This window comes from Humulus lupulus, chromosome 7, assembly GCF_963169125.1.
Source record: "Humulus lupulus chromosome 7, drHumLupu1.1, whole genome shotgun sequence".
In the NCBI taxonomy this organism is placed as follows: Eukaryota; Viridiplantae; Streptophyta; class Magnoliopsida; order Rosales; family Cannabaceae; genus Humulus; species Humulus lupulus.
In genome coordinates this window covers 34,773,809-34,785,618 of record NC_084799.1, presented here as the reverse complement: position 1 = coordinate 34,785,618, position 11,810 = coordinate 34,773,809, and the positions used below count along the sequence as shown (strand labels likewise).

At 32.1% G+C, this 11,810-nt stretch overlaps 1 protein-coding gene and 1 long non-coding RNA gene across 2 annotated transcripts; one reads left to right on the top strand and one right to left on the bottom strand.

Annotated features, from left to right (window-relative positions):
• Positions 1-360: 360 nt before the first annotated feature.
• LOC133791143 (tropinone reductase homolog At2g29330-like) lies at positions 361-7,912 on the bottom strand. Its single transcript, XM_062229057.1, has 5 exons — positions 7,755-7,912; positions 7,430-7,637; positions 1,348-1,564; positions 1,101-1,207; positions 361-832 (listed from the first exon to the last, which is right to left on the bottom strand). Exons 1-5 carry the CDS (start codon positions 7,853-7,855, stop codon positions 650-652), a joined length of 816 nt encoding a protein of 271 aa, XP_062085041.1. The 5' UTR covers positions 7,856-7,912; the 3' UTR covers positions 361-649.
• Positions 7,913-8,326: 414 nt separating this feature from the next.
• LOC133791144 (uncharacterized) lies at positions 8,327-10,764 on the top strand. The gene is made up of 2 exons (XR_009874133.1): positions 8,327-8,711; positions 10,059-10,764. It is a non-coding gene; the product is annotated as an uncharacterized LOC133791144 (long non-coding RNA).
• The last annotated feature ends 1,046 nt before the right edge of the window (positions 10,765-11,810 follow it).

Sequence of the window (11,810 nt, the reverse complement as noted above, 5' to 3'; positions counted from 1 at the left end):
GTGTGTAGCATTCCAAGCACAAAAATATGCCAGGAAATGTCCTTTTCACAATCTCAACTATGAATTTTTTGTCTTGTGTCATTTTTTCCAGCGTATTTAAATGTTGATAATAGAGATTTTTATTAGCGCGTTGCATTTTGCTCCGAAAAAAGTACAATTAGTGGAAATCCTTTCCTCATGGTCTTTCGCCAAGAGAAGTGTCTTGACTTTGGCCGGCACAAACTTCTTTCTTGAAGTGATATGTGGACACCATGAATAGTAGAAAACCAAGAAACTAGAGAAGAAGAGTGCGGAAGGAGAAAGAGAAGGGAAAAGAATTTGGAGAAGATGGTTAGAATTAAGTAGAGAAATGAATGAGCATTGAGGAAAGAAAAATAGCTCAGAAATGAATAGAGCTATTGAGACCAACTTTATTTATAACAGAGAGCAGAGTGCAAGGAGTTTAGACTCCCTTACAAGACTACTGTTTAAGAAGTAGTTACAAGGGAAACACTTTTAAAGGACTTAACAAAATGACCAAGTGGACTCGTAACACTTCCAATCTATAAGTTGCTCTCATTGGCGTAGAAGATTATTACAGGCAAGATAATTAAAGATTTATTTGACCTTCTATATCAAATAGAAAGACTTGCTTTAATTTGTCTTGTTTTCAAGAATATAATGCGCCATTCGCTGCCACTCCCCCATCAACACCAACAGTCTGACCAGTTATATAAGAAGCTGCAGGTAAGCACAGAAATGCTACCAATGATGACACTTCTTTTGGCTCTCCAATTCTCCCTAGAGGAGTTCTGGCATTCACAGCTTCTGAAAATTCTTGTTCGGAAAAATACTGCAATACACACAATTAATATATAAGAATTATATATTTTGTAGTTTAACATTAGAAAAAGAAAGTTAATAATAATCATTTATTTCTAATATGGGGTTAGTCCAACAAATTTGGTGAGGAAAATGCAAGAATTGTATATGCACTACATGGGCCTCTCTGCTCAAAATTATAAAGAAGACGAAAATAATATTCATTTAATTGTAATAACGTAATATTGACACTGGGAAATTCATTAAAAATTATAATAAACAAGTACAAAAAATATTACAGGTTCAACAAGTGGGGTTCTGATAAACCAAGGCGCCACAGAATTGATCCTTATCTTATCCTTTGCCCATTCACATGCCAAGTTTTTTGCCAACTGGTTAATAGCTCCTGCAGATTAAAATTTTAGTATAATATTATATTAACATTTCGTTCCTCTTTATCTTAAAGCGTAAATAATTTAAAGCCTGTCTCTTTTTCTTCTTCTTAAATTAATTTGGTTCTTTAAGAAAACAAAACGAGATCATTACCTTTAGCTGCACTATATAAAGATCCAACATTTACTGCTAAAACTCCTGCCATAGAAGACACAAACACAATGCTCCCATCCCCTGAAGCTTTGAGAAGAGGATGAGCAAGTTGGGAAATGGTGTAACCAGAATTAAAATTAGTGCCCATTAGAAATGATATATCTTCAGCTGTGTACTCCAGTGTTGGTTTTATATAGGTCGTTCCGACATTATTTATCTACAAAGAGAAGAAAAAAATATAATCAGGGAAGAAATAAAAGTAAAGGAAAGTTTAAGGTAGGGGTGGGCATCCGATGAAATCCAACAATTTTGTACTAACTCAATCTATCCAACAATTTTGTATTAATCAAATCCAATTAAATGTTGGATTTTGAAAATCATCGTCAAATTAAATCCAATTAAGTTTCAAAATTCAATCCAATCGAATTACTATTCGATTTTTAATTGGATTTCGAGTTGGAAACCAATTTTTATTATAAACTTAAAAACATATAAAAAAAATCACTTAAAAACTAAACAATATTATTCAACTAGGTTCAAACTATATAAAATTATCAACCTTACAAGTTTAATCTAACTAAAAGCTTGAACTACTATTGAGCTTAAATTAATTAATTGGATTAAAGTTATATAGTATTGAAAATTAGTTGTATTAAACCAAGTAGAGGATTTTACAATTGCTTCTATCTCACTCTTTTTTCAAAAATCTAAAATGAAAATGAGAGAGAGGGAGGGAGAATAGATGCGTATCATTAGTATTTCATCATCTAATTAGTTGGAAAATGGTATAGGGGAAGACTAATAGTCAACTAATAATAATATATTGAATATTTTTTTCATATAGATAATTAAATCAATTTTAATATATATTATATGTAATTGGAATGTATCAGTTTTTAATTGGATTTTGATAGTGTCATCCACTATCCAATCCAATCTAATTATTCAAATCAAATCCAATTCAATTGTAATTGGATATCCAATTTTTTTGTAATTGGAATGGATTGATTTGGTGTAATTGGATTGGTTTGGATGTTTCCCATCCCTAGCTTAAGGTGTTGACATTCACCGGCATTTTTAAAGTTCTAACTTACTAATTAAGGTGATAATCCATGTACTTTTCATGCATGGAATGGTTTAAGTATAATTGTAATTTGCCAAAACAACTCATTCATTGAAGGGTTTATGCATTTTGGATCCCTATGTTTTAGCTTAATTCCACAATAGACTATTTATTTAAAATTATATTTTTGGACCCTACATTTTGTCAAATGGTTAAAAATGATCTTCTGAATCTAAATTGTGAAAATATTTTTGCAATTTGTGAGGTTTATCACCTTAGAAAATGTTTGGATCTCCGATGAGCATTGACATTTATGAAGTTATATTTTAAAAAAATTATACCAAATTTAGGTTCAGGGACATTTTTACATATTTGATAAAATACAGAGTCCAAAAATATAATTTTCTAAACGAGAATGTCAACTGTGAAATTAAGCTAAAACAAAAAGACCCAAAATAGTATAGACCATTCATTAAAATTCAGGATGTGTGGTCTACTTTTCACTATAGATTCTTTTTTTACTAATTTAATTATATCTTAGTTTAGTTTAATATGTTACTTCAATGCTACTTTTTATTAGTCAAAAAATTAAAAAAAAAAAAGTTAATTTTTTATAATTATTTATACACTATGAATGAAAGTACCACTTTCAACAAAAGGAAATTTTTAAAAAAATATAGCTTTTATATCATCAATGTGCATAAATATGATAATTATACTTTTTTTAATTTGTATGGGAAAAATTATTAAAGAAAAAAATTAAAGTATGAGAAACACAATTAGTAGCTAACTAAAATATGAAAATATCACATCTTTTATCAAAGTTATATTTTCTTTGATTTTGAAGGTTATTTTATTTTATTTTTTTCAATTTTTTTATTATTTTTTTTTTCTTTTTTTTTTTTCCTTACTTATTTTTTCTTCCATTTTTTCATTTTTCTTTTTTTTTTCTACCGATTTTTTCTTTCATTCTTTTCTTTCTTTCTATTTTTCTATTTTTCTTCTTCTTCATCTTCTTTTCATTTTTATTAATTTATCTATTTTTTTCTTTCATTTGTATTATTTTGTTCACATTTTTTCAGTTTTCTTTATTTATTTTTTCATTTTTTTTCCTTCTATTTTTTCTTCATTTGTGTATTTATTATCTTCTTATTCTATTTTTTTTTTCTTTTTTACACATATGAGCTTTTTTTCCTTCTATTTTTTTTTCATTTTTTCTACCAATTTTTTCACTCATTTTTTTTTTCTATTTTTTCATTATTTTTCTTCTTCTTTTTTTCATTTTTATTCATTCATCTATTTTTTTCCTTCATCATTTCTTTTGTTTTTTTTTTCATATTTTTTTAATTTTATTTCCTAAGTTTTTTTCCCTTCTTTTTTCTTCATTTTTTGTACTTATTCTTTTCTCATTCCAATTTTTTTCTCTTTTTTTCACACATATATTTTAACATTACATAATTATTTTACTATTTATTTATTTATTATCTTTTATTATTGTAATTTTTTTATAGTTTTTTTCACTATATGTAAAGGAAATTCAAATCAATTTTTCATCATTTTCTTTTTGCTGTAACTCTTATAGGAACACCAAAATTTGGAAAGAAAACTAATAAAAATATGAAAATGTGAATAGGTAACCAGTTACCCTAATGAGAACATTCAAATCTAGAAAAAAAAATTATATGAAGAAGATGGGAGAGAAGGGAAAAGGAGTGGATCTGTTTTTTTTTTCCTATCTTCAGATCTGTAGTAACCGGTTACCTTCTCGTTCTTTGTGTGTATATTTATGAGGATAACTGGCTACCTTCACGTTCTTTGTGTGTATATTTGTGGGGGTAACTGGTTACCTTCACGTTCTGATGTGTGTGTATATTCCTAGGTTCTTTATGGTAATTAGTTACCTATGTTACTAAAATCATAGTTACTTCTCTTCCTTTTTTAATGAAGTGTTCTTCTTCCTTTTCACTCAAATTTGATGTTTATTTTCATATTTACTATGAGTAACTCATCACCCCTCTTATGGTAACTGGTTACCCCTCTTATGGCAAAAGGTTACTCCTCTCAGGGTAACTGGTTACTCCTCCTGATACATGTTATTTAACCTAGCTCTATGATTTTTTTTTACATAATTGTCAAAAATCAATCAAGTAACTGATTACCTTACCTAAGATTTGAAAAAATAAACGTACAATCTAAAAAAAATGTTTATAATAAATAAAATAATAATAAATGCAATTCATATTATAAAAAAAAACTGCAAAACAACCAAAGAAAAATTTAATATAAAATTAGTTATATAAAAAAAACAAATAAGCTAAAAAAATAATAATTGAATTACAAACATACCCTTCCAAATTAATAAAACTTGATTAAGAGTAAAACTATGGCATAAATCAACTTTTATACAAAAATATGGGAAAATAAACTCATAAAAGTGAAAATTCTTAAAAAAAAAAGCCATAGATTAACTTTTTTTTTTTTTTTTTAAAAGCCATATTTTTGCATACTCTATTAAAAATATCATATAAAATGTAATTTCCTCTTTAAAAAATAGTGTGTACTTATCTGATATTTTTTATTGGTCAAATAATAAAAATGGAATTTTTTAATAACCTACACAATATAATAAAAGATAAAGAAAATTTCTACGGTAGGGGCTTCAAAAAGGACCCTACCGGTGGGGCTTTTTTGTGTTATCAACCCGTGAATAGTTTTCGGCACGATTTTTTTATGACCGTCTATATTGTAGTTATTTAGAAAATCCTACAAATTTTCAGAAAATTCCAAATAATTTACAATGTCGAAAACTAGTTTAAAAGCAGGTTGTTGCACGCATGACTATTTTTTTTATGCACGTGAAAAACAGCATATTCGAACCTAGTTTTTGACACTGTAAATTATTCGGAATTTTCCGAAAATTTTCAGGATACTCTAAATAACTACAATATACATGGTCATAAAAAAAATCACGCCTAAAACTGTTCACAGGTCAGAAATACAAAGCGAAATTTGAGTTTTTATGCTTAATGGGAGGCTCTAAGTCAAAAAAAATGTCAATTCTTTTTACAATACCCAAAATATCCCTCTTATAATTTTTATAATAGAAATCAATGTAACGGCAAATATTTCTCAATGAGGACACTAAAATACTACATTTCGAACAGATCTGGGCATGATTTTTTGGTTTTTTTTGCGATTTTTTTCAGATCTGGAACTTTGAAATCTGCAGAAAATCGACGTGGTTCGATGGTGCTTGATGCCAGCTCAATGGGACCTTCAAAAACACGATTTTCATGAAAAAAATCGATGTTGCTCGATGCGATTCTTGCAAGATACGTAATTTTTCACTCGGGTGTCCGTTTGGGGTGATTTTTATTTTGGGTATTTTTTCAAGATATACACGTTAGAGATGTGTATATACACATTTGAGAAATGTAAATCTTGAAAAAAAAATGACAAATGCAAAACATACCTCATGTTCAAGATATGTTTTGGTATGTTTTCAAGTTATAAACTTTGAAAATGTGTATGTGAACATCTAAACACATGTAGATCTCAAAAAAATACCCAAAATAAAAAAAAATCATCCCAAACGGACACCCGAGTGAAAAATTATGTCTCTTACAAGAATTGCATCGAACTACCATCGAGCAACCATCGAACTACCATCGAGCAACGTCGATTTTTTCATGAAAATATTTATTTTGAAGGCCTCATTGAGGTAGCATCGGACACCATCAAGCAACCATCGAGTTGGGCATGATGTTGAGTTATTTTTTAGATCTGAAACTCTGAAATATGTAGAAAATTAATTTTTCTCGATTGTTGCTCGATACCAGCTTGATGGGGCCTTCAAAATCAAGATTGTCATGAAAAAATCGACGTTGCTCAATGATGGTTCGATGGTTGCTCGATGGTGGTTCGATGCAATTATTGTAAGAGACATAATTTTTCACTCGGGTGTCCGTTTGTGGTGATTTTTTTTATTTTTGGTATTTTTTTTAGATCTACACGTTTTAGATGTTCACATATACATTTTCAAAGTTTATAACTTGAAAACATACCAAAACATATCTTGAACATGATGTATGTTTTGCATTTGTCATTTTTTTCAAGATTTACATTTATCAAATGTGTATATACACATCTCAAACGTGTAGATCTTGAAAAAATACCCAAAATAAAAAAAATCACCACAAACGGATACCCGAGTGAGAAATTACTTATCTTGCAAAAATCGCATCGAACACCATCGAGCAACATCGATTTTTTCATGAAAATTTTTATTTTGAATGTCCCATTGAGCTAGCATCGAGCACCATCAAACCAGCATCGAACCACGTCGATTTTCTGAAGATTTCAAAGTTTCAGATCTGAAAAAAATCGCAAAAAAAAACCAAAAATCATGCCTAGATATGTTCGAAATGTAGTATTTTAGTATCCTAGTAAAGAATAATTGCTATTACATTGAGTTCTCTTATATTTTACCTTACCCATAATTTTTTTTTTTTCTATAGAGAGAGTTGAGGGGAATGGGTTGGGGGAGGGAGAGGGAAGAGAGAAGAGGAAGTGGATGAGAAAAATTATGGGATAGATACTTTGGATATTGTCAAAAGATTTGGCATTTTTTTGAAATGATTAGAAGACCTAGCATTTTTTTATTTAAGACACTTCATTAAGCATAAAAACTCAAATTTCCCAATACAAAAGAGTTTCACCATAGGGCTCTATTTGAAGCCTTAGAATCATCCAAGGATAAAAAGTGAAATTAAATATATTATATATTGATAGATAGACATTGAAAAGAGATTGATGGATAGAAGTCAAAACATTATTTTTCTGTTAATTATTAAATACATTTAAATATATTATAAAATGCTGAGATCTTGAATTAGGCTTTCACATCTAGTAATAAGTTATTTTATAATTTTGTTAGATGCATGCATGAGATGAGACAAACATAATTTCTTAGTCTCAATCTATATTCTAGAGAGTCGCATATATAGTTAGGCCACTTACAAGGATGTTGAGTTTTCCATCAAACAAAGAGGAGACCTTATGAATTAGCTCTTCCCGCTGTGATGGACTTAACACATCACAGACTGAACCAGTGACTCGAAATTCCTTGGTCTCCCAGTGACTCAAGCATTCATTCAGCTGAGTTTCGTTCCAAGAACAAGTATGTACTTTTGCCCCTAGTCCACACAATTCCTCCACTATGGCGTACCTAACAATACAACAACCACAAACTATTACATGTGAAATTACTCTATCTTCTTATATAAAAATATGTGTATATATATATATTTATATATGAAGTTGAAATGGAAAAGAGGTTAATTACCCAATTCCACTGGTGCCACCGGTGACAAGAGCAGTCATACCATCAAGAGACCATCTGCGACTGCCTTTTTCTTTGTTATCAATAACACCCTTCTCAGCCATTGATTTTCTCTCCTTTGCTCTGACTCTTTACTCTCTTATTATAAGTGGTTTAGTTTTCATAATGGACTGGATATATAAAGCAATGCGATGCCGTGTGAGATTTTTGTTCCTTTTGCGATGAAAGGATGTACATGTACATTATAATCTGACTTGTCGGATGGTGTAGTTGTACTTGATACACTAATTTCACATTTAACACGTCTCTGGCCGAATTACTGTTAAATTTATTTGTAATATACAAATGCAACAAATTAAAATATATAACGTGAGAGGATAATCTAAGAAAAATCCGCTGAAAATCTAAAGTTGTTGGATGTATGACTTGGATGGTTGAAATTTAAATTGATAAAATAAGAGCAATAATTTCATAAGTTAATAGTATAATATTGTTAAATCAAATGTATCTCATTTAGAGCTTAATATGTTTATTATCTAATGACAAGTGTCTCTATTCTCTCTACTTCTAAAATGTACTATTTTTCTTATATAATGAATAGTACCAGCCTCGTATTCATTGAGCTGGATTTGGAAAAAAAAATGCCATTGCTTCCTCCTCTTCTTTCTTAGCTATGTTTCTATGCTCTTCTTCACTAAACCCATTCATATTTCACACTAACTAATTCCACAACTTCTCTCCTCTGCACTACTTTCTCACTCTGCTTCCTAGTCTTCTGTCTCTCCCTCCTCAAGCCCCAAATCCGAGCAGCTGCTGTGCCCAAGGTGTGTCTCGCTCAACACCAATGTCTGTTACTACAACAACCCCAAATCTCTCTCTCATTCTCCCCACATCCTCATCTCCACAAATTTTCACATTTCACACACACAGACCCCGGTTTTTGTTGGAAAATTTGCTATGGTATGGAATTCTATCAAAAATATTCTGAAAAGTCTCTAGACTTGTTTATATTCTTTTTCTATCTTATATCATATCTATCGTGATATCTATCATATTTTGAGAATTACTTATAGTATGTATACTGTGAAGAAGACTATTAAACTTGTTTATTTCTTTGTTTTTTTCAAATCCTTCTTGTCTTCATTTTTCAATGTTGTTAGCTTCAACAAACAAAACAAAAACACACCAGAGCCAAACAGACCAAGCCAACTCCTCTCTCTTTCTAAAAAAAAAAAAACCCAACTGAGCCAAACACAGGCCAAGCCAAGATAAATCTCTCCCCCTTTTCTCTTTCCGAAAAAAATGAAAGAAGAAACACAAAGCCAATCCTCTTTTCTCTTCCTTTTACCAACCATCATTCATTCTCCATTTCTCCTCTTTCATCTTTTGTTTACTATAGGATTTCACTCTTATTTTTACTTCCTGATTTACCCATTCAACATTTACAACCGTATACCCTTCTTCTTCTCTTTAAAATAGTATTTATTTATTTCTTTTAATTTTTTTCTTTCAATTTTTTTCTTTCCTTATACAGTATGATATTCTCTCTGTTATGACAAGAATGACACTGCTCTCTCTCTCCATAACCCTCTTCCTTTAACCGTATTCTCTCTTTCATTTTATTCTCCTTCTTACTATTAACAAAAAAAAAACATTGTTTTCTCTCTTCTACTCCACTCTCTACTTTCCATCTTTACCCTCCCAAACTTTCTCATCCCATATTCATATAACCAATTATCATCTTTGTTTCTTTCGTTTACTCTCCCTTTTTTTCCTTGTCATTCTCATCTTTCCTTTGGTGTGCTACGAGTAGTCTACATATCATAATACTCACAAACTTTCACAGCTTTCTCTTCCTCTCAAAATTCTTCACCAAAAAAAAACACACACACACACACCGCTTCAACAACAAGTCTACATGCTATTTGCTTATTTGGAACTAGAGCTGTAAATACGGGCCGGAATTTCTAGCACGAGCACGACACAAAACCGGCACGAGCACGAATTGAAAATTAGCATGGCATGACATGAGCCTGAGCACGGCACAACACGACAAGCCCGAAAGCACGAACAAACTAGCCCGAACGCACGACACGATAAAAAGCCCGACATTTTGACATTAATAATTATAATAAATTTTTATTTATCAATTATCTATAAATTAAAATGATAATAAAATTCTATTATTTTTCTCAATTTTATATATTTTTTAATTATATTAATTTATTTTAAGATTTGTGAGTTAAAATTTTTAGTATTTATTATTAATGTTATCCCCAAAATTTGAAAACGATGATGTGGCAACAGAAATGGCAAGGGATGGTTGGGTGACCTGGCTTAGGAGTGACCCGGTAGACCAATGAAGAATTTTGACTGGCCAGAGAAGTGTCATGACCGACCAGGCATGACCTTGTCCGACCAGTCACATGCTTGTCTGCCCAGGCATGACCTTGTCCGACCAGTCACATGCTTGTCTGCCCAGGCATGACCTTGGCCGGTCGGTCATGACCATGTCCGACCAGCCAAGTGCATGTCTGCCCAGTGAAGGTGTGGTCGACCAGCTTGGACGAGATATGGATCGACTAGATAGAGCAAAGCTACGCACGAGATCCCAGAAACAGCTTCAACAAGAATCGGTCTTGGCTTGCGCGGGAATCTCTCATTTATCCCACGAATATAGTGTACTATTATATTTTGAATATTATTGTAAATTAAATATAATGAGAATAACAAAATATCCCGATTATGGGGGGATATCATCTGTACGATCCTGAGCTTATAAATACAAGGCTTATGGCATCATAAGGGGGACTTTGGGAACTTTCGATTGAATTCTTATTTTCTAGAGAGAGAGAGAGCGTACTTGTATTTGATAGAATTCTTGTATTCTTGTAATCTGCACTGAAGAAACTCAGTTGACTCAGGTTCATCTGATCTTGAGTGCAGGTCTATAATCACAACTCTAAGTGGATTAGGCAATTACCAACACATTGGGGCTGAACCACTATAAAAATCGTCTGTGTCGTTTATTTATCTTGAAGGTTTTTATCATTTTTGACGTCTACACGTCGTTGGCCAAAAATGCGGTCAACACTCATACATACAAGATTTCCCATAGAGGTGTGTCATGTCGCAGCACGTCACACTCTCTCCCACTTAATTCTTCAGGGTTCTTGACGAACCTGCTCCTTACTGATCTTCAATCTTCTGCGTAAGCTTGTGCAAGTCCTCTGCCCTTTCCCAGCAAATTTCTTCATCTTCGACCCCTTTCCACTTCACCAGAAACTTTTTCTTCTTCTTCTGTCCACGACCATGGTCCTCTCTGCTAGGAATTCTTCAGGTTGTCTGTTGCTTCATGGCTTGATGCTGACTCCTTCTCTGGTAGACTGGTTGCAAGCTGGATCTTCATGATATGGTTTGAAGTTGCTAACGTGCCAAACCGGGTGTATCTTCATCCATTCTGGTAAACTCACTTTGTAGGAGGTTAGACCCACTTTCGAGATGATTGGAACAAGACCCTCGTATTTGTAGACGAGTCCGGTGTCCTTATTTCATCGGAATCTCAGTTGTTCGGGCCTTCACTTGATCATCACTAAGTCAACTACATTGAACTTCAGCGGTCGTCTCTTCTGATCTGCCCACTTCTTCATTCTGTTTGAAGCCTTCTCTGGATAGGCTCGGGCAATCTCGATGGTTTTCTTCCAGTCTTTCATGAAATTAAAGGCGCTTGGATTTCTTCCTCAGTACTCGTCCATTGTGTGGGGTAACAGTGGTTGCTGGCCGTTAACAACATAAAAAGCACTATTGTTTGACGAAGAACTCTTCTAAGAGTTAAAGAAAAATATAGCTACGTCCAGTAGTTGAGGCCAATTCTTTTGGTTGGCATTGACAAAATGCCGCAAATACTCTTCTAGCATCCCATTGAATCTTTATGTTTTCCTGTCCCTCTAAGGATGGTAGCTCAAGGAAATGTTTAGTTGTAACCCCAAAAGGTTGAATATCTCGGACCAAAAGGTCCCTGTGAATCTTCCAACTCGGTCACTGACTATATTTTGGGGT

Bases quoted from the DNA above. Each gene is read 5' to 3' on its own strand.
- LOC133791143 (XM_062229057.1), bottom strand. From the start codon at position 7,855: ATGGCTGAGAAGGGTGTTATTGATAACAAAGAAAAAGGCAGTCGCAGA. The intron at 7,638-7,754 runs GTAATTAACCTC...TTGTATTGTTAG, and splicing joins GGTGGCACCAGTGGAATTGG to GTACGCCATAGTGGAGGAAT. The intron at 1,565-7,429 runs GTAAGTGGCCTA...TTCTCTTTGTAG, and splicing joins ATGGAAAACTCAACATCCTT to ATAAATAATGTCGGAACGAC.